Source organism: Sphaerulina musiva (genome assembly GCF_000320565.1).
Source record: "Sphaerulina musiva SO2202 unplaced genomic scaffold SEPMUscaffold_8, whole genome shotgun sequence".
Classification (NCBI taxonomy): Eukaryota; Fungi; Ascomycota; class Dothideomycetes; order Mycosphaerellales; family Mycosphaerellaceae; genus Sphaerulina; species Sphaerulina musiva.
Genome location: NW_016017390.1, coordinates 1,601,180 through 1,621,137, shown reverse-complemented (window position 1 = coordinate 1,621,137; position 19,958 = coordinate 1,601,180). Strand labels below are relative to the sequence as shown.

The window sequence follows — 19,958 nt, the reverse complement described above, 5'->3', positions numbered from 1 at the left end:
TCTGCCCGCCTGCAGGTCCGGTGTCTCCGTCTGTGATTCCATAGTCGCTGGCAACTGGGAGCGCAATACTCAGATCGACCCTAGGTAAGGAACTTCCAGGTTCCAGCAGAGCAAAGCCTACATCACAGTGCCTTCTCTGCCAACCTATATAAAGACACCAGTCCGTCCCCCTGTCTGACTCTCAAGTCAGAGCCACTAAGACATATCAGAAGACAGCTTGCCATTTCCCTCCCCATCCCAAGCTTCAACAACGACCTCTTTATCGTCTTCTGCTGCCTTTTCGCTATCCAAATCCTCTGCCGGTATGATCGCCAGTGAGGTGTCTTCTGATCACAATAACAGGTAGGTATAGAGGTATATGATTGTCCCTCTCATCGCGTAGCCTGCTGCTTCTGCTCTTCTTGCCTTCAGTCATCAGCAGTCGGAGGCCGCAGGCTGCGAGGCGGAGATGTGGAGCCAGATGTGAGTCCCTTTTTCGAGGTTTAAAGAGATGCACGCGCGCGGGCTTACTCGCTCGTCTGGCTGGATGTAGAATGCCGGGTACGTAAAGATGGGTAAGTGGACTTCCTCATCAAATTGGACAAGTACTCTCTGTTCGATTGTGTCGAAAGAAACAAGGACCCTCAGATCTAGACTCCCACAAGCGTTATATGGTATTCACCGGCCAGCCAGCACTCATTCTTCTCCTCTCCTCATAGATCTCTTTCACTAGATCTTTACATCCAGACCAAAGTCGCCCATCTCCTTCTCCCCATCTCCCCTCTCCTTCCTCACCCAATCAACCAACCACTACGTCCCCCAAGAGGGTATCTCATCCATCTTCCCACAAGTAAGAGAAACCCCCCATCTCACGCGCCGCGCCTCATATGTATAGTCACTTCTCCTTCTCAACAAAATGAATTTTGGGCATAGCATGCTGCAAATTCTCCTTATCCTGCTCTGTAGGCACTAACCCCAAAAACTGCTCTGCTCGGTCGGAGATGAAGAGTCCTAGAGCTCCCCATGCCATGATTCCTCCTCCGACGAGTAATCGCGTTTTGGGAGCGAGGTTGCGGTAGGATTGCCAGAGGCCGGACATTTTGTTTTTCTTCAGGGAGGGGGTTTCGAGTTGGATGGATGGAGTTGGAGGGGTGAGATGTGTGTTGTGTTATCGAGGAGGAATGGAGGAAGGATGGGAAGGAGTGTGTTTGTGTGGACGTTTTTAGGTTCACAAGTGAGTTGTGGGGAAGTGACTAGGTACTGAAGTTTATTTTGAGCAAACGAGGAAGTTACATAAACGGATTAGAATGTGCCGTACGAAGATATAATCAAATTTTACCTACGAGAATCAGGAGTGTCAATTGTGTAGAAAAAGGAAATAGCAGCGCGTATTAGACTTAAACGACAATTAGCAGCTTGTATCGAACAGGCGTACGTAGTTTACTAGCGAAGGCGTAGATCTCAAGCAGGATAATAGCCGTATATAGAGAAAGAGATAGAAGTATAGTAAATTTGTACAGCTTGTGTTTAATTAAGGGCAGTTGCGTAAGAGTACGATACGATACTATCGTAGAGTACAGATTCAACTTGAAAAAAACAAACAATATTAGAACGCAACCTGAATGCAAAGCGCGATTACGCAATTTTCCGATCAGGTACGGTATGTAATGCGAAGGCGGGTAGAAATAATACCTAGAGTAGTGCGATAATCTACTGCTACATTATAAAGCGTATCGGTAATATTGTTGTATGTATACCAATGGTTTCAAGCTAAGGTTAGGTAGGTAGGCTTCAAGATAAGGATAGTTGGAGATATGTAGTAAGTGAGCGGCCCTTGATAGAACTTATTCTGTACGGAAGGTGTAATGTCCTGCGACGTCTCGAAAGTACCCGGGTGTAGGGGGAAGCAAATAAGAGATGGAATTTGAGGGAGGTACATGCTTGTATGTATGTAAGCGAGATCGGAGTCTGAAGTTGGCTCAGCGCACTTGAATGATCACTCTACTGTGTTTTTGGCTATAGTAAGGTTACGTATTAGCTTGGGCAAATCGCCGGGCGATCAGAAAAGTCTGGTGTTCCTCTCTGTCTTACTACTGCATACATATGACTACTAATACCCATCTAATTAAACATTCGAGCGCAGACCGCTTGCTAGTCGCAGAGGCCGCTCTACAGTCTACTGTTAGAGCAGTCGACTTGACAGTAATTACAGTATAGCCGTCTGCACGTACCATGTTACCAGATCAACCAATCAGACAGTTGAGCGACGAGATTATACGACTTTGAAGAATCTGGCCAAGGTGTCCAATGTTCGTTACTGACTTCTGACCAACAAGATAGCCTGTAAGCCAGAACAGCAAACGTGTATGTGCAGCACAGCAAAACCCAACCAATGGTTTGCTGTGTCGTCTGCGATGCAAATTTCGAGCAGCCGCAAACCCCGCAGTAGCTCGAGCGCGCCTCGTGTTAGACGAAGGAGGTCGTTATTGAGCACCACTAGCACAGAGCTGGACTGCAGCTCCCGGAACAGCAATCGCATGCTGGATGTATGTCTAAGCAGTAAGGTAACCCTTTTGAAAACACATCAGATGGCATGTCTTACGTAAAAGAGACGAGCCAACTGTCCTGACTCCATAGCGATATGAGGCCTCTAGAAGGTCGCTCATTCAGTTGCAAGTCACAAGACGAAGCACAGTCCTTGGTGACGAGGCGCTAGCCCATGGAGTAGACTAGTCCATTAATACTACTCCAGCATCCCCAGACCTCCATTACTGTGAAGATGGCGGAGCGTGAGTCCTGTGATGCGGGAAGAACACAACAGAATAGAAAGCACCGTTGGCCGCCAGGTTCGCTTCGGATGTTCCGCGATCGAGTGGCACCAAACGGTCAGAGCTACTGTTAAGTCGGCAGGCGAACGCTTGTATGGCACGCTTTCGGTCAGGCGGACGCGTCTACTCGGTGGACGATGTCTTGGAGGTTGACAACTGGTCATGTCGGCTTGATGCGGTATAACATGACAAGAAGATGAAGTCTCCCATCTCCAGTGTTGCCGTCCATTAGCGTTCCCGCGTTCCCGTCTCTGACATCGGGCTGCGGGCAACTGTCAGAATTTTCAACACGCTTGACGCCGCCACTGCCTTGTTAGATGACGCGATGAGGTAGCGCAAACAAAGCGGAGAGCCGATGCCGTCCCGTCCTGTTCGTGCGATACTGAGGCGGGTAAGGTAGAATTCTCATCCATAAGCCGACCGATATACGTCCGCTCGAAACGTGACGAGGCGAGTCTCACATTCCGCCGGCGTTTGCGTGGTCCTGTGACCGATCACTGACTCCTCATTACGAAACTGTTACCCCCAGAAAACAGCAGCACGTGGTACGAAGGTCTCCATCGCCGCTCGCTTGGCCGTTTCTTTGACTCACGCCTTCTCCATGACGATGGCCAACAAGTGGGCCAAGCGTCGTCGTGGTCGCGCTTGTGCTTGTGAATGGAATGGAATGGCGTTTCGTCTGTCTTCTCCGCAGCTGGAGGCTTGTCGGCTTCCCCCCAGGCCAGAGAAAGTCTTCGTGGAAGTGTGACCAAGCAAATAAAGAAAGGAACCCAGAAGGTAAGGGAAAGTGCTGGCGAGATGGTAAGTGCGCAACCACTGTTCTTATATGAATCACACGACACAGGTGCCCACTCCGCGCGGGTATAACAAAGAAGCTCTTCTTATCTCTACCCACTCAGCTCTCTTCCTCTGACCTGAACCGATTGCATAACAACACACATACTGCTATCATCACAGCTCCCCTTCACCCGGATCGTTCCTGCCTTATTAAGCTGCCTGTACCTGACGAGTCAATATGAACATCACCCACCTGCCATCCGAGATCCTCTCTCACATCCTCCTCCTCGCCACCAACGCCAACCAAGACGAAGGCGCCAGCTTCACTTATGGCCTGACCCAAGCACCATTGCCTCTCCAACGGGCGAAGCTCACCAAATATGTCCGTGGTCCAGTCACTACCGAATCGCTTCGATGGGATGCCACCGCCTCGATCCGCCAGGTCTGTCCGGCTTGGCATGACTGGTCGCTCTCGTACAACCTCGAGCATGTTTTCGAACGACGGTGGCGAGGAAGCGAGAGATGGGCAGAGCTGTCCAACAACCGTTGCAAATACGGCTTATACGAGCTCATGGACAAGCCTTCTGGTTGCGCTGTCTTTCGAGATCCCAATAGCTCCCTCAAGATGACCGCCAGGACTTTCCAACATATGCCTCACATGACCAACCATGTTCGCCGGCTATGGTTCAATGGCTTCTACACCGCCGAGACCGATAAGCTCATTCTTTCAATCGTCTCCGACTGCCACGCGCTCCAGTTCCTCAGTGTACCATGGACCGTGCTACGACGAAGCACTGCCGAAGATTGGATTGATCTGCTCAATGTCAATACTGGCGTGGGTAGTGCCCTTCAATCGCTGGAGTTGCAAGCTGTCTGTCTCTCCAAAGTCCAGGCTGAAGCACTTGAGCAGGAAGTCTCTCCGGATGCGCTAGAGGATCCTCGAGTTGACTTCAGCGCTCTGAGACGTCTCAAGATCTTTGGCAACACTCTACACAAACCCATATCTGACATCGATCTCGAGCTCATTGCCCGGACCGCCACCAACCTGGAAGTACTGGACATCACCAACTTGTCCACAATCTCCGTCGCTGGTATGCTGGCCCTGGTCAAAGCTTCACGAAACACTCTGCAAGTGCTAGAGCACTCTCCTCGCTCCGACGATGGCTTCTATCACCCTTACCCGGGTCATCTGGCGTCGAATGAACACATTTGCGAGCTACTCAACTCACTGCCACGCATGCGCGATCTTTCTATCAGCATCCCATACATGTGTGCAGATCTCTTCTCCAACCTCGAGGTGCAGTGGGCTGGAGAGTGTCAAGTCCGGGCGACCGACCTCTGCGGCTGCAACAACTCCACGCCAGCGATCGAGCGCGCTGGCAAGCTACGCAAGGTGTTCGCCGCAGCGAGAGATCTGATTGAAGCACGTCGAAGACTTGGTCATCAATTGTCAATCGAGATCTTTTTCGCCGGCTGCATCTTCGAGCCCGAGAAGAACCTCGTACACGGCGACTTCGTGCTGTCTGAGATCCGCTCAGCTGGGGCGTTCCCACGAGGCAAACAAGTCAGCACGAAAGGACCATACGGTACTACCGGTGTGTATGGAAAGGAGAATGATGGCGTCAATTGGGATGCCATCTGGGAGGACGAGTATCTGCACGGAGTGGAGCAAGGCTGGGTTCAGCTATGAAGCTACAGGCTGCGTTATTCAAAAGTGTTCCAGGTCTTCTGATCAAACGCACTTACGCAAGATGCCTACGACTTCTGTTTCCATTACGATTTACGACAGTCAACAAAAGTTTGGTATATTCTTAATACAGCGTCAGTCCGGATAAAGTTGTTTCAACCTGGAAGGTTGTTTGTCAAGAAGATCTGTGCGCTGGGCTAGTGGATGAAGCAGTGCTTGAATATTCGGTGTGAAAGCGGAGCCGTTATTTAAATCACCAATGGACACAATTGTTGTTCCACCTCACGCTCCCTTTACGATGTCTTTCTTGATGCAAAATAATCTAAAGTACCTAGGCACTATCGCGTCTTCTGTCGTCTATCATCCGTCTCGACAAACATGAACTGCTAAGCTGCTGTTTCAAACGCTATCGGAGTATAGCGTGTCCGTCGACGGAATGGCAGTAAAGAGGTAGCTGTAGAAGTAGATATTCCGACGACCGCCAATCTCGACAAACTCTTTGCGCTTGGTGTTTGTCAATAGCATCTCTCGACTTTAGCATCGGCTTTCATATAGAGAGGTTGTGGCTTGATGCATGCAGTCTTTATACTTTTCTAGACCTGTCTCGGAAGGCACTCCGGCGGAGGGGAGTCCGGGCAGCGCGTTTCCCTATTAGGCTAGCTTGGAGATGTCCGCTGCCGGAGACGCGGAGGACATTTCAGTTGAGTTGCGCGTCTCACTGTATACACATCTTCATGTGACTACGAACTGCAACCCTTCTTCCCGATTCTGATCTTCCTTTCAACGTATGTATTAGCGAGGCCTCTAATCCACTACCTTAGTATACGCAGCACGAGACTGATTCGAGGTCACGCCTGAACAGCCACAATAACCATGGCGACATTCGCGTAAGCCTTGCCAACCCAGACCCTCCTCCCATCATCTGCCATCAATCCATACTCATATCATTTATTCCACCACACAGCAAAGCAACCTTCAGCCATACGGGCTACGCCGCCTTCCGACCCTCCTACCCCAACACTCTCTTTGACATCCTCCTCGCCTACCACCAAGGTCCCAAAAAACTCCTCCTCGACCTCGGCTGCGGCACAGGCGTCGCCAGCTATCCCCTCAGCCGACGTTTCGAGCGCGTAATCGCCACCGACCCTTCAGCAGGCATGATCCGCGAAGCGCAAAGCGGACTCTCCACACTAAAACCCACCAAAGACCCAATCCAACTTTCTTTCCAACAATCTTCAGCCGAACACTCCCCATTTCTCGCCCAAGCAGAAATCGACTGCGTCACAGCAGCTCAATCCGCACATTGGTTCGACCAATCTCGTCTCTGGCCAGAATTACAACGCATCGTGCGAAAAGGCGGTACACTCGCTTTTTGGGGATACAAAGATCATGTATTTCCCGAATTTCCCGCCGCGAGCGAAATTCTACAACATTACGCCTACGATCCACATCCGGATTGTTTAGGTTCGTATTGGCCGCAGCCGGGAAGATCGTATGTGCAAGATAAACTCCGCGTGATTCAGCCGCCGGGGGAGGAGTGGGAGGATGTGCGACGGATGGAATATGAACCGGGTTTACAGGGGCGGAATTCGGGTGAGGGGAAGTTGTTGATGAGGAGGACTGTGACGTTGGGGCAGTGTAAGGAGTATATGAGAACGTGGTCGGCGTATCATGGGTGGAAGGATACGCATCGGGGAATGGAGGCTCGGGCGAGGGGGGGAAAGGGAGATGTGGTGGATGGGATCTTTGATGAGATTGCGAGGAAGGAGAAGCATTTTGAGAAGGAGGAGAATAGTGTGTATATGGAGTGGGGCTCTGCGATGATTTTGGCGAGGAGGAAGTGAGAGAGATTTGTATCAATACTTACCTAGGTATATGGGGATGGAGCTATCATCTCGTGAACAGACGTGGTTGAAAAGTGCATTCTCTATTTCTATGCTGCCTGCAGTCCGAGAGCTCACCAGACGACTTGCGGAGGTGTTTTGATAGGTTCTGACATGTACTAACGTATATCGTTTGCAAATATTCAGAAGGGTAGGCCATCTCACCGGACTGCATTCTAACCTTCGACAAGTTTGTCCCATCTTTAACATCACTCACTCACTCATCCCCAGGTTCATCCTTAATAACAACAGGATCATCCTCATCCCCACCCCCGCCCCCTCCCGCAACAAACCTCCTCACATCCTTCCCCTCCCCCTCCCCCTCCAAAACCTCCACCCTCACACCGGCTCTAGGCAAAACCTCACTCGCAAGCACGACCGTCTCAAACAAGCCCTTCGGAACAGCTTCATCTTCAGGGCCCCAAGGCAAATTCTCCACATCAACTTCCTTGGCAAGTAAAACTTTCAAAATCACTTCACCGCCGGCTTTGGACATGATTTGATTCGCTTCTTTGCAACCTTCACTACAGCAACATTCGAGACAACCGTCGAGACAATGGCAAGTTTCGATGCGATTGCAAGCTTGAGTGAGAAGGAGATGGATAAATTCAAAAGCTTTGGCGGCGATTCCGGAGCCGTGGGGACCGCCTTTGTCGTCGTAGAAGGTGAGGCGAGCGGGTCGTTTGCGAGAAGTTTCTTTTTTGGAGAATTCTTTGACGGCGACTTTGCATTCGGTTTTGACGTCTCCGGGCATGCTGATGACGAAGTTGGGCATGAGAGAGAGGATGGCGTGCTCGGCGGCGTGGATTCCTGCGGCTAGGTTTAGACGTCTGCTGTTGAGGATTTCGATTGCTTCGCGAGGGACGTCGAGCCACATGCCTTTGCTGAAGATGATGATGGGAGGGTTGTCGACTTGTACGGCGTCGAGGATGCGGTTCTTTTTGTCGAGCTTGAAGAAGCCAAAGACATTCTGTAGAATTTTGATGTTGCCGAAGAAAGCTCGGCTGAGACTACCGGGTATGCGTCGTATGGCTTCGGTCTCGATCGGATCGATGTCTGTGAAGTCACGTTGTTGCGTGATCCAGTCGACTTTGACCAGCTCGACTTTGGCGATCATCTGCTCCGTGGACATGTGCTTGACAAGATACTTCTTGCCCTGATGCAAGAAGATGCCGCCCTCGTAGATGGTGAAAAAGGCACGACTGGCCTCCAGCTCTTCCAGGACGACATTGCGGCCGTGAGTCGTGTCGATAATGGCAAAATGATTGTCCTCGGTATCGCGTATAGCAACACTGCGCGACGGATGTGGCAAGAAACGCTCAGCTGTATGATAGAATCCGAGGTCGTCCCGCCTTAGACGATCGTTGCAAAGTTCGGACAACTGCTTGGAGAAGTACTTTTCATCTTCATCTGGAGCAATTGGCATCTCAAACGCTGCACACTGCACATGGCCTTCCAGCACGAGTAGATTAGTCAGGTCAACCTGCAGCTCACAGTTGGGACGAGTGAAGATTTCATCGGGGTTGGCCATGAAGTACTGATCGGTCGGGAAACAATCGCCGACCAAGAAGGAGGCACTGTCCTTATTTCGTCGACCTGCTCGTCCCGATTGTTGGCGAAGGTTGGCGATTGTGTACGGAAAGCCGTGAGATATGACGGCATCAAGACTGCCAATATCGACGCCCAACTCCAAGGCACTGGTACCAATAATGCCAACAAGCTTGCCTTCAAACATCTCCTTCTCGATGCGTCTTCGATCTTGAGCGGTATAGCCGCCTCGGTATGCCATGATGCGATTCATCACCTCCGTGCGACCTAGAGACTCCAACTCGTTCTTGATAGCGCCGACCAAGATCTCACATTGCTTTCGTATGCGACAGAACGTGATGACTCTCACGCCGCGAAGGACGAGCTGACAGAACAGTCGTGCAGTCTCCATGAACGTGTCACCTCGACCACTGGTAGGGTCACCAGGATCCTTGTATGGCGTATTCCAGCACACAAACTCTTTGCGACCACAAGGCGAGCCATCAAAGTCGATGAGTTTGATGTCCTCGATGCCGAAGATCGTCCTCATGTGCTCTTCTGGGTTGGCCACCGTTGCGGAACAGGATATGAATTTGACTTTGCGGTTTCCCACCGCCGCGCATATCCTTCGCAAGCGTCGCATAATGAACGCAACGTGTGCTCCAAACAGCCCATTATATACGTGCAGTTCGTCCATCACGACATATCGGAGATTCTTCAGAAACGTTCTCCACGCCTCTTCCTGAGGCAAGATGGTAAGATGTAGCATATCTGGATTGGTGAAGATGATGCGGGCTTCATCTCGAATGTGGTTGCGATCGCCGAAAGCGGTATCGCCATCAAAAGTCTCAACCAGGACATTCTCCAGTCCTGGGAGGTAACTGAGGATGGCTTTCATACTGCGTCGCTGATCCTGGGCGAGAGCTTTGGTAGGAAATATGTACATTGCTCGAGTGTGGGGGTCAGACTCGAGTGCATTGAGCACTGGTAATTGGTAGATGAGAGACTTGCCGGAACTGGTAGAAGTGGCCACAATGACATTGTGGCCTTCGTGAAGTGCGTTGATGGCCTCCGCTTGGTGGCTGTATAGTGACTGTATGCTACGAGTGTTGTATAATGCATTGACTAGGTCCTGGCTCAGCTCGAAATTCAGCTCCCCGTAGACCGGCTGCAGAGGATCGAATACACGGTGCCCGTCAGGCACAATCTGTCCTGTATACCATTCAAGCTCTTTGAGCTCTGCGACAATCTCTGAAATCGTCTTTCGCTCCTCGGGTATGCTTTTGGGGAGTGAATCCTCGATGGTTGGTGTGGGAGCTCTGATGTAGCTGGGCGTAGGAATGTACTGTTTGTACTCCTCCTCCATCTTTTCGACAGGATCGACGCCTTGCTCAGCACACTTATTGAGCCAAGAATTGACAACGGATACAAACTTGGCGTTTCTCTTTTCAATTAGCTTCATCATTTGCTTTTGGCTGAACACGGGCATTTTCAAGTCCTCGTTTCTGATTTTCGTCTTGGGCTTGACGGCTTCGCCAGTGACTGGATCTACCACATGCCTCTTCAGGTCGCCGTCCACAAACTCAAAGTACAGCACCTCTTTGTGCTCCTCCTTGCCCATGCCCTCGCGCACATTACGTTCTTCGGCGGGATTGGAGGGGAAGAAGTCATTTGCAGCTTTCTTGCCGCGGTAGTCCTCCTCGCCCATCAGCGCCACTTCGAGTAACGTCTCGTCCACGTACAAGAAGTTGACTGCTTGAGGAAACAGCCATTTGACCTTGGCCACATCTACCACGAGCAATTCACGGCCAATGTTCTTCTCGACTGTGGTCCGCAGATTCTCAATGGTGGTGGCAAAGTGTTTCCGTGTGCAGCAGAAGGTATACACAAGATTCAGAGCGCGATGCACGACCTGCAGAGATGTGAACTCGGGCGGCCATGGTATTCTTGTCTCGACTACGGCAGAAGAGTTGTCATGTTCCAGAGATGGCTTGTCGCCTTTCTTGGTCGTCCGACGCGGCTTCTTGCCTCCATCACTCTCCTTAGTCGGTATCGTGGTTGTACTCTCGCCCGTAGTCTGCGCGTCTATACCATCCACGTCTCCCTCCACAGGCACAGCCTCCTCCGCCGCCGCCTCCACCGTCTTCCGCTTCCTCTTCTTCGCGTTGCCGGCCAATCGTGGCGCGACTGTTGCTGCCTGCAGCTTGACCATCTCTTCTGTCTTGTCCAATGTCCGCAGTCCTGTCCGCCCGTCTTATGTTCGCGTCATGTCTTGGGTCGTCGCTGGCCAGCAGCTTCCCTCGTCTCCCGTCAGTGCGCAGTGAATCGCCCGGCTTCTTCTCCATGGGATCGTGACGACATTACAGTAGCGTAACGCGAACACGACGCGTGAACCAGCTGACTCAATTTACGATTCGGGCCGATGACCAATCCGCTCTAACTCACGTACTTACATTGCCAAGCGGACAACATCGAGCCCATCCATGATCCATCCCTCAGACATCGGCAAGCACCGGCCAGAGAAGAGCGGGCTTAGCACTATAACCTTCGCCGACAACTCATCCACGTGGACCAGTGCCGTGCTATGGCTTGAATTCTACTTACCGTGAATACCTTGTTCCAGCTCTCCTCCGCCACAGCCACGCAACTGAATCTCGGCGCTGTGCAAGTTTCCCAAGTTCTCACGACAATTCAAGAAGAATCCAAACCAACAGAAGTCGCATCGTCCATTACTCCCCGGATACAATACTCCACAAAATGCCTTACGCAACACCAGAGGATCTCGACAAGTTCGATCCTCAACGAGCCGGCCGCTACGATCCTGGTGAGATCCAGGTCTTTTACGATAACAGGACCTTTGGCGGTTTCGAAGACAAGATGCCTTTGTACCAGAAATATAAGCTGCAAGCACTCTCAAGATTAGGAAGGCCTGATATATGGAGCATCACCGATTTACCAGGCGGTCATTTGAGAATCATCTTCTTCACCGTAAGTGCTATCTATCTCCACGCCAAGACCACCATGTCCTACCCCATTTCATCCGAGACCATCCCCCACCATCTGCAGCTGCAGCATCAACGAAAGAGAGGGAGAGAGAGAGATTCAGCAAATACTGACCACCACCTAGCACGTCGGCGCACAAGGCCAAAAAGACTTCCCTATCCACAAATGGGTCGCCGTCAAAGAAATGTTCGATTCGCTATCCGAAGAAGGATTCCGTCCATACATCATTGGCTACTCCAACGAGAATCCTTTTCCCATGCTAGGAGGCGTAGAACCCGAACAACCCAAAGTCAAAGCCAAAGCGCCCAAGGTCGCTAAGACGTGGTCAAACTATGCGAGTGGACACAGTGATGCCAAGGGCGTGACGCCTCACGATCGGGTCATGGCGATTATCCGTGATGACGATGAGAAGGAGGCGAAGTTGAGAGAGCTTCAGATCAGGGAGTGGACGGATGAGAAGAAAGGGGGGTATGGAGAGCAAGAAAAATTGGTGTAGCCGTGACTTGGTGGTGTCGTCTCCTTGTGAGGGCGAAGGCGTATAGGATTTTGTTCAACTTTGTATAGCATGAGCGAAGGGCGTATGTATTTTGTTCTTAACCTCATTATCTCCTACGCTTTTCCGTGTGGAGTCATTTTCGGCTGCTCACTATTCTGAGCTCTGACCAAAGAGGTGCGCCATAACGATATAGCCACGGCTTTTGCAAACGACAGTTCGAGAGTGAACGGAGATGTGATCTTAGTCAGCAGACACTCTTTCGCTTCACGATGCCAAGACTGGAGTTGGTACCCTTCGACGCGTACTCCACCCTGGACTTTCGCTCCATCCACAACGCATCAACGTGTCGGACGCCAATGCGCGCCAGAGTACTGCCATTGAGAGCAGCATGTAGCGTTCACCGGCCTCTGGGCGCTTCTGCTCGTGCTCCGCCCTCTGGCCTCATCTACTACAGACGACCATGGCGACTCCAATCGCGCGGTGCCAAAACCAAGAGCACCATCGTGGCCTCCTCTCTCTACCAGGGCGCCCTGCCAGCTCTACCGCCGGATGAAAGCGACTCAGTCCCAGCAAAGACATATCCAACAGTGCTCCAGCAGCATCTCAACAATGTTCGAACATTCAAGGACTGCGTGGTGCTCACTCGGGTGGGGGACTTCTACGAGATGTACTTTGATCAGGTCGAGGAATTTGCTCCCCAGGTGAATCTGAAGATAGCAAAACGGGCGACCACGCTGGGCGATGTCTCCATGGCTGGCTTTCAGCATACCCAGCTGGAGCGCTATCTGAAGATGTTTGTGCAGGATCTAGGCAAGCAGGTTGCAATCTCGGAGCAAGTGCGGATTCCGGAGTCTGAACGCTCTCGCAAGGGTGGCAGTATGCTATTCGATCGACGAGTGACGAGGGTGGTTACGGCGGGCACGCTCATCGACGAAAGCTTCATGAATCCTTTTGAGAACAACTACTTACTCGCGGTGCATTTCGTGGGCGCGCTACCTGCGTCCTCTGCGGCCACTGACGATCGAGCTGCCTATGAGAGGTATAGACGGAGCACGAAGATTGGTCTGAGCTGGGTGGATTTATCTAGTGGAGACTTCTTCACACAGGCCTCTGATTTGGCCAGTCTTCCATCTCTTGCTGCACGCATAGGACCCAAAGAAGTGGTGGTCGATACGAGTCTAGAAGGGACCGACCAATCTCAATTACAACGACTCATCAGTGATGCCCCTCTTCCAATACACTTCCATCATGTCCACCAGCCTGCCACCACAATTAATGACTGGGAATCCATGTTGGAGCGACCAGTTCCGGCCAGTGAACAGGGTAACTTCACCGCTTTCGAAATATCCGCAGGTACTTTGCTGTTGGACTATGTTCAGGACAAACTTCGTGATGCGAAGATTCAGTTGCAACCGCCAGTTCGAAGGACGGACGACGAGTACATGTCAATCGATAAGCAAAGCCTACGAAACTTGGAAATACGTTCAACACTACGAGACGGCGCGTTCCAGGGAAGCCTGCTGCATGCCATACGACACACCGTCACCACGAGTGGCGCACGGCTTCTCAGTCAGCGCATAGTGTCGCCTTCAATGTCGCTATCCATCATCAATGATCGATTGGATCTTGTGCAGGAAATGCACGATCAGGATGCGCTGCGAGAAGACATTATGGCCCTGCTGCGCCGCACACACGATACATACAGACTGATGCAAAAGTTCTCAGTCGGCAAAGGTGATGCAGATGACCTACTTGGGCTTGCACGAACTGTCGATGTCATGCAACAGCTGTCCACCATACTGCACCAGCATATTCTTGACAACCAAGACCGACTTTTAGAGGCAGGCAGCCAACATGTCTCTGCTGACTTCACATTTCTTTGGGACATATTAGGTCGGCTCGATTTGGACAGGCCTGGCAAAGCAGCAAAGAACATACAGAACGCTATCGATGAAGATGGACTGAACAGACAGCATATAGTCGATGAGGCTACTGGCACCCAAGCAGAGCAGATGGCCGAGGATGTCATTTCTGCAGATGCCACTGGTGTCAAAGGTCCCAGTCTAGCCCGGAGAAGCTTAAGAGGGCCCGTGGACGACAAGGCTGTCGACACGAAGCCGGACGAAATCTGGATCATGCGCCGCAATGCCTCGCCCACTCTCGAGCGCGCCCATGGAGACCTCGACCAGCTCATGGAAGCAAAATCGGAACTTGCACATAAACTTCGAAAGGAGCTTCGATCGGAAAGTCTGACGCTCAAATGGAGTGCACAACTTGGTCACTTCTGTCACATTAAAGGTCGAGATGCGCAAGGGACGCTGGCGGCTCTTGCGGGTGCGAGGATCATTGGCTCTACCAAAAGTACCAAGTCCTTTTATCTGGCCGACTGGACACACCTTGGTGTCCGCATTGACGACTCCAAGCTCCGGATACGCACCGAGGAGGAACGAGTGTTTGGAAAACTGCGAGCAGAAGTGCTGGAGAACTTGATGAAGCTCCGTCGCAATGCCGCCGTACTCGACGAGCTGGACGTAGCATGTTCTTCTGCCATGCTCGCGAAGAATCGAAACCTCGTCCGACCCATTCTCACAAACGGCACATCCCACAAGATTATTGGTGGCCGTCATCCGACCGTGGACGTGGGCTTGAAAGAGCAAGGCAGATCCTTCACCACGAACGACTGCTCAGTCGGTGAGCGGGAAAAGATTTATCTCATCACGGGACCGAACATGGCAGGCAAGAGCACCTACTTGCGTCAGAACGCGCTGATCACAATCCTCGCACAGACGGGCTGTTTTGTGCCCGCTGAATATGCGGAGATTGGCCTCGTGGACAAGATCTTCAGTCGCGTCGGCTCTGCTGACAATCTCTATCAGGACCAGTCGACGTTCATGGTAGAGATGCTAGAGGCAGCAGAAATTCTCAAACAAGCCACCTCCCGCTCCTTTGTCATCATGGACGAAGTGGGACGAGGTACGACGCCCGAAGATGGAGTAGCAGTCGGCTATGCCTGTTTGCACCATTTGCACCACGTCAACCAGTCGCGAGCATTATTCGCCACACACTTTCACGCACTGGCAGATATGACGCTGGATTTTGAGAATCTGGCTTGCTACTGTACCAGTGTGGTGGAAGAAGAGGATGGTACCTGGACATATGCTCACAAGCTGAGAAAGGGCGTCAACAGGGCGTCTCATGCTCTCAAGGTCGCCAGACTTGCCGGTATGCCGGAACGTGCAATCGAGGTTGCGGGAGAAGTCCTAGTCACGTTGCAGCAGACTCGTAGAGGTCGAGACGATGACAATTCTCATTTAAACCCTGTATTCCCCAACAAAAAAGTATATGCCTGAACGTACCGAGTATATACATGTAATACCAGAAGACAACATGTACAACAAACACACTATATATACACCACTCACACCTCCCTCCTCAATATCCTCCCCCACCTCAAACGCAAATCTTCCCAATACCCCTCCCCCTCTCCAATTTCATCATGCGCCCTCCTCAAACCCCCCCAACACTCAAAATTTCCCTTTCCGTCTCCAAATCCCCCCCTCTATCAAACTTCTCAGCCACTCGTCTCAAAATCTCCCCCCTGACTCTCCGTCTTCATAATCCAAAAAGCCGCTTTAGAAATCATCAATTCCAACTCAAAATCTTTCATAAATGCTTCTGTGCGTTTCTCATCCCTCGCAGAGGGAGGTTTGTCTTGCGAAACTTCTTCTTCGACGATGATGGAAGTATTGTGCGCTTGGCGAGAGAACAAAGCGAGCGGGAGATAAGAATAGGAGGGATGTATGTGTTGTAGCAGAACAGATGAGAGAATGTAATCTACACCGTCGAGTTTTTATAATTCTTCATTTCCACTTTTCTTGCACTTTTCTTGAAGATGATGATTTGAGAACATGCCTCTCACCCCCTTTCTTTTTTTTTTCTTTTCTACGTGCGAGATACTTTCTTGAGGATCGGGAGGGAGGGAGGCTGTTACTACCTTATTACTTTCCCCCTAAAGGGATTTTTTTTTAATTTCGTGCGAGTTGGGTTGCGATGCGATGCTTCCTACTTACTCCTGCACTGTTGATGATTAAAATACTTTTTTTTTTTCTTTTTTGCTTCTTTTTTTTTTGGGCTTGGACATTATTACTATTATTTTCCACCAAAACCAAAAACATTCGCCCCAAGACCTCCCCACGCGGGTAAGTAAGTGTCAACCGAAGGAAATCATCATCGCCGCAGCAGCAAAATGTGGTGAGAGTGAGGTTTGTTGGGGGGCCGGGGGAGGGGAAGTGGATTGCTTTGATGGACATGGTGGGTAGGGGTTCTTCTTTCTTTCTCTTTTTTTTTTTTTTTTTTTTTTTTTTCCTTTTTTTTTCGCTATTCTTGCTTTGTTTTTTGTAATCGATTTGGAGATGTGGAATTTCGAATGGTACAGTGAGGCGATTCTTATACATATGTGCGATATCCTACACGGGTAGACGGAGTCTGAGAGACATGATGTACCTGAGATGACCTCGGCTGACTTGATATTATACAGGTATAGGTACTGATAGTTGTAGCCACTGCTACTTCTTGGAATCGATACGGGAATTCGTCTGACCTGCCGGGAGTAATAACAGTGCCATTGGGTTCTGAAGCGAGTCTCTTGAAATCCAACTACCATAGCGATGGATCCTCGATGGCCGCCTGAACTGCGTCTGCATTCAACAACAGAGAGAACCCTTCCCGGCTAACTTGTATTTCCCCCCTTCTCGAACGAAAGTCCCCGTAGTAATTAAGACGTCGTGCTGTCTCGATCACGCGCGAGCAAGGAAACTGTAGGCTCACACCTTCCAATACCACGACATTGGACAGATCAGGGTGCAGAGAACTGCCTCGCTGCCGCTTCACCACCCACATCACCAGGAATTGGGTCTTCTGCTGCCAAACAGACAGCCGTAGCATAGTCCGCATCATGGCTGATGCTGATTTTAGCCACTTGGGCCGCTGAATCGTCTGGATTCTCCTGCTGCTCCTGGGACTCGAGATTGGGCATGCTGCCCTGCGAGGGGACACTGGGCTCCTTTTCTTCAGATTCGGCGGGAGAGTTATTCTGTAGATCAAGATGTTTTATGCGAAAGTATGGTGCACCGAGTACATTAGGATGGTCTTGAATCAAAGCGTACAGCTCCTTGGTATCGCGATCCTGCAAAATCTCCACATCCCGATGAGTGACCTTGCGTGGCTTGACGGCTTTGATTGCAGCCTCTTTCGCCGCCCATCTGTACATAGGAGTTGGCCATGTTTTTTTCCTTTTGAGATGGGGGCAGAGATAAAAACACATGATCTTACCTTCCTGCGAGATGGGAGACGACCAGGGGCAAGCGTTGAGTATTGCTGACATGGAATCCTGCGAAGCGCTTCCAGAAGACGAATTGCTCACGTTCTGTGAAAACTCGTCGCAGGAATGCATCGAGCTGCGTACCAGTGCCATGGCCCGCTTTCGGCCTGGTAATCAGGTCACGTAGCCTAGCTTGGCTGACAATGTCAGTGCCAATACGAAGGGCAAAGGGGAATGGTCGTGGGGGCATGGTCGAAGATGGGTGGATGCTGATGGCGGAAGTTTGGGGGTGAGTAAGTGAGTAAGTGAATGAATGAATAAATGAATGATACGAGTGGAAGACGCGAACAAAGTTGAGTTTGATGTCCGCTGTGGCTAGTGGCGTCGTAGATTACTGTGGCTCAGCTGATATACAGCGGTATATATACAAATTATACCTAGACAAATAATAAATCAATGTTTTAATAAATCAATTATCAGACCATCGCGTCGTACGAGCTTTCCCCCCAAAATTCTCTCTTGACACACTTGTTTACCCCCATCAAAGTCGTCTCGGCCCACTTGCTTCCTGCTTAGGAAATCATGTCCAGATGTTTCCTCTGCTGATTGGTTGCAATCGAGTCAGCGCTAACGGAAGTTCGTTTTTGCCCTCATACAACCCCGCCGGCCAGTGACCACCGAAACCTGCGTAAAGCTTGCTTCTATTCCTCTGCCATTTCGATACTGAAGACGTACGGTCTTGGGGAGCACCGTCTGCTTGTTGTCCGTGCTAGCCCTGATATTTGTGGGCTGCTTCTTGGAGGTTGCGACGGCTTTTGGTCTTTCTCTTTCAAGAGTCAGAGATTATATACGGTTGACAGTCATCTCACAACGATGTTCGCCCCTATAGCTCAGTGGTAGAGCGCGCCACTCGTAATGGCGAGGTCAGGTGTGTAGTTTTCAATTCACCTACATTTCTCAACCAATGCTAACGTGTTGTGCAGTCGTTCAAACCGGCTTAGGGGCTCTGCTTCTCCTTTTGCATCTTAGCGTAAGATGCTTCAACACATTTTTTGCGTCTTGCTAGACTCCGGGTGTATATAGTAGTCACATTTCCTCTCGTAGCCAAGCCGAGTTTTGCATTTCGAGAAGCCACCACTGCAAAACAATATTGCAAGCTACCTATATGCTGTTTGTACCTTATCTACTACAGGCATCGCCTAGATTCCATCTCTCGGCCGACTATAATCTACAGAGCTCGGCTTGGTTTGCCGTAGTTTGCCCGAGCAACCTCATTGTGATATAATACCTTATCTACCTACTATGTAAGGTACCAACATACTTCCCTAGACATCATCCTCGAGCGATCTCATCCTCACCTCACTACACAACTACATCAAAGAAAAAAAAGTCATCAAGTAGAAAAAATATGAAACTCACTACCCTACGACCTTCCTCAGCAGCAACAGCAGCCCTTCTTCTCAACCTCCATTGTTTAATCCCCCAAGTCCTCTCCCACCAACACCAACAACAGCAACAACCCATTGCAGATTCTCGCTTAACGCTCAATGGAATCCCCTACAGCACGCGCGCCTACTGGATGCGAAAAGCCAACCAAGCACTCTCCGATCTCGTCTCGCCCTGTCCCTTTGGAGCTTTCGGAACCGTAATTGTCAATCACACCGCAAACACCGGTTTGGGAGATTTAGTGTGCATAGGAGTCAATTCGATTGCTTCGACGGGGAATCCGATTATGCATGGTACGTAAGACATATAGAATTTGAAATTTAAAAACAAAAAGAAAAAAAAACAAAAGAAAAGAAAAGACAACAAACACAACCCCCATTTCTAACTAACTTTCCCCGCCGCGCAGGCGAAATCTCCGCCATATCAAACTGCACCCAAATCCTCTCTTCCCCCCTCGGCCCCTACAATTTTACTCTCACCCAAACCTCCACCGCCTTCTCCCAATTATCTCTCTACACCAACGCCGAAAGCTGCCCAATGTGCGCCTCCGCCATCCGCTGGGCAGGGTTCAAAGAATACATCTACGGTACATCCATCGATACACTAATAGAAAAAGGTTGGAGACAGATTCGAATTTCTTCGAGAGAGGTTTTTGAGAAGGCGTGGGAGGTGCAGGGGGCTGGGACGAGGTTTATTGGTGGGGTGTTGGGGAATGAGACGGATGGGTTTTTTGGGTGGCAGTTTGATCCTGAGGGGAGGTGTCCTGAGGGGTGTGGGAGGAGGGAGGGGGGTGGGTGTGGGGTTGTTTGAGGAGGGGGGGTTTTTTGAAGGGGTGGTGGGATTGTTTTTTTGTCGCTGCGAGCGATTTTCTTTTTTGTGTGGTAGTGGAAATGCTGTTGAATTGTGGTAATAGTAGTATCGTCGTTGGCAGGTTCTTTCTGTTCCTGTTTTGCCGGTGTCACCGCTGTAGCTCCTATGTAATCGTGTCTTGTCACTTCACTGCCTATTATAG

At 50.6% G+C, this 19,958-nt stretch overlaps 9 protein-coding genes and 1 non-coding gene across 10 annotated transcripts; 6 read left to right on the top strand and 4 right to left on the bottom strand.

Annotated features, from left to right (window-relative positions):
• Positions 1–874: 874 nt before the first annotated feature.
• On the bottom strand, positions 875–1,078 carry SEPMUDRAFT_49643 (uncharacterized protein; the record flags this gene model as incomplete). The annotated part of the gene is made up of 1 exon (XM_016909125.1): positions 875–1,078. The coding sequence occupies one exon, from the start codon at positions 1,076–1,078 to the stop codon at positions 875–877; it is 204 nt and encodes a 67-aa protein (XP_016758996.1).
• Positions 1,079–2,571: 1,493 nt separating this feature from the next.
• SEPMUDRAFT_150832 (uncharacterized protein) lies at positions 2,572–3,335 on the bottom strand. The gene has a single exon (XM_016906426.1). It carries the CDS (start codon positions 2,969–2,971, stop codon positions 2,723–2,725), a length of 249 nt encoding a protein of 82 aa, XP_016758995.1. The 5' UTR covers positions 2,972–3,335; the 3' UTR covers positions 2,572–2,722.
• Positions 3,336–3,497: 162 nt separating this feature from the next.
• On the top strand, positions 3,498–5,526 carry SEPMUDRAFT_150831 (uncharacterized protein). The gene has a single exon (XM_016906425.1). The coding sequence runs from the start codon at positions 3,823–3,825 to the stop codon at positions 5,272–5,274; it is 1,452 nt and encodes a 483-aa protein (XP_016758994.1). The 5' UTR covers positions 3,498–3,822; the 3' UTR covers positions 5,275–5,526.
• Positions 5,527–6,024: 498 nt separating this feature from the next.
• On the top strand, positions 6,025–7,190 carry SEPMUDRAFT_90372 (S-adenosyl-L-methionine-dependent methyltransferase). The gene is made up of 2 exons (XM_016910530.1): positions 6,025–6,158; positions 6,236–7,190. The coding sequence occupies exons 1-2, from the start codon at positions 6,145–6,147 to the stop codon at positions 7,113–7,115; spliced, it is 894 nt and encodes a 297-aa protein (XP_016758993.1). The 5' UTR covers positions 6,025–6,144; the 3' UTR covers positions 7,116–7,190.
• A 127-nt stretch (positions 7,191–7,317) lies between these two features.
• On the bottom strand, positions 7,318–9,378 carry SEPMUDRAFT_150829 (P-loop containing nucleoside triphosphate hydrolase protein; the record flags this gene model as incomplete). The annotated part of the gene is made up of 2 exons (XM_016906424.1): positions 7,318–7,850; positions 7,873–9,378. The coding sequence occupies 2 exons, from the start codon at positions 9,376–9,378 to the stop codon at positions 7,626–7,628; spliced, it is 1,731 nt and encodes a 576-aa protein (XP_016758992.1). The 3' UTR covers positions 7,318–7,625.
• A 1,806-nt stretch (positions 9,379–11,184) lies between these two features.
• Positions 11,185–12,293, top strand: SEPMUDRAFT_165455 (uncharacterized protein). The gene is made up of 2 exons (XM_016908175.1): positions 11,185–11,669; positions 11,809–12,293. Exons 1-2 carry the CDS (start codon positions 11,439–11,441, stop codon positions 12,178–12,180), a joined length of 603 nt encoding a protein of 200 aa, XP_016758991.1. The 5' UTR covers positions 11,185–11,438; the 3' UTR covers positions 12,181–12,293.
• A 232-nt stretch (positions 12,294–12,525) lies between these two features.
• Positions 12,526–15,605, top strand: SEPMUDRAFT_150827 (DNA mismatch repair protein Msh1). Its single transcript, XM_016906423.1, has one exon. The coding sequence runs from the start codon at positions 12,537–12,539 to the stop codon at positions 15,528–15,530; it is 2,994 nt and encodes a 997-aa protein (XP_016758990.1). The 5' UTR covers positions 12,526–12,536; the 3' UTR covers positions 15,531–15,605.
• A 1,014-nt stretch (positions 15,606–16,619) lies between these two features.
• On the bottom strand, positions 16,620–17,774 carry SEPMUDRAFT_150826 (uncharacterized protein). Its single transcript, XM_016906422.1, has 2 exons — positions 17,512–17,774; positions 16,620–17,441 (listed from the first exon to the last, which is right to left on the bottom strand). The coding sequence occupies exons 1-2, from the start codon at positions 17,748–17,750 to the stop codon at positions 17,036–17,038; spliced, it is 645 nt and encodes a 214-aa protein (XP_016758989.1). The 5' UTR covers positions 17,751–17,774; the 3' UTR covers positions 16,620–17,035.
• A 605-nt stretch (positions 17,775–18,379) lies between these two features.
• Positions 18,380–18,506, top strand: SEPMUDRAFT_t57. The gene has a single exon. It is a non-coding gene; the product is annotated as a tRNA-Thr (tRNA).
• Positions 18,507–19,010: 504 nt separating this feature from the next.
• On the top strand, positions 19,011–19,726 carry SEPMUDRAFT_17887 (cytidine deaminase-like protein; the record flags this gene model as incomplete). The annotated part of the gene is made up of 2 exons (XM_016908301.1): positions 19,011–19,239; positions 19,353–19,726. Coding segments are annotated over 2 exons (603 nt in total), but the record flags the coding sequence as incomplete, so codon positions are not given.
• Positions 19,727–19,958: the final 232 nt, after the last annotated feature.

Bases quoted from the DNA above. Each gene is read 5' to 3' on its own strand.
- SEPMUDRAFT_150832 (XM_016906426.1), bottom strand. From the start codon at position 2,971: ATGACCAGTTGTCAACCTCCAAGACATCGTCCACCGAGTAGACGCGTC.
- SEPMUDRAFT_150831 (XM_016906425.1), top strand. From the start codon at position 3,823: ATGAACATCACCCACCTGCCATCCGAGATCCTCTCTCACATCCTCCTC.
- SEPMUDRAFT_165455 (XM_016908175.1), top strand. From the start codon at position 11,439: ATGCCTTACGCAACACCAGAGGATCTCGACAAGTTCGATCCTCAACGA. The intron at 11,670-11,808 runs GTAAGTGCTATC...ACCACCACCTAG, and splicing joins TGAGAATCATCTTCTTCACC to CACGTCGGCGCACAAGGCCA.
- SEPMUDRAFT_150827 (XM_016906423.1), top strand. From the start codon at position 12,537: ATGCGCGCCAGAGTACTGCCATTGAGAGCAGCATGTAGCGTTCACCGG.
- SEPMUDRAFT_150826 (XM_016906422.1), bottom strand. From the start codon at position 17,750: ATGCCCCCACGACCATTCCCCTTTGCCCTTCGTATTGGCACTGACATT. The intron at 17,442-17,511 runs GTAAGATCATGT...TCCTATGTACAG, and splicing joins GTCTCCCATCTCGCAGGAAG to ATGGGCGGCGAAAGAGGCTG.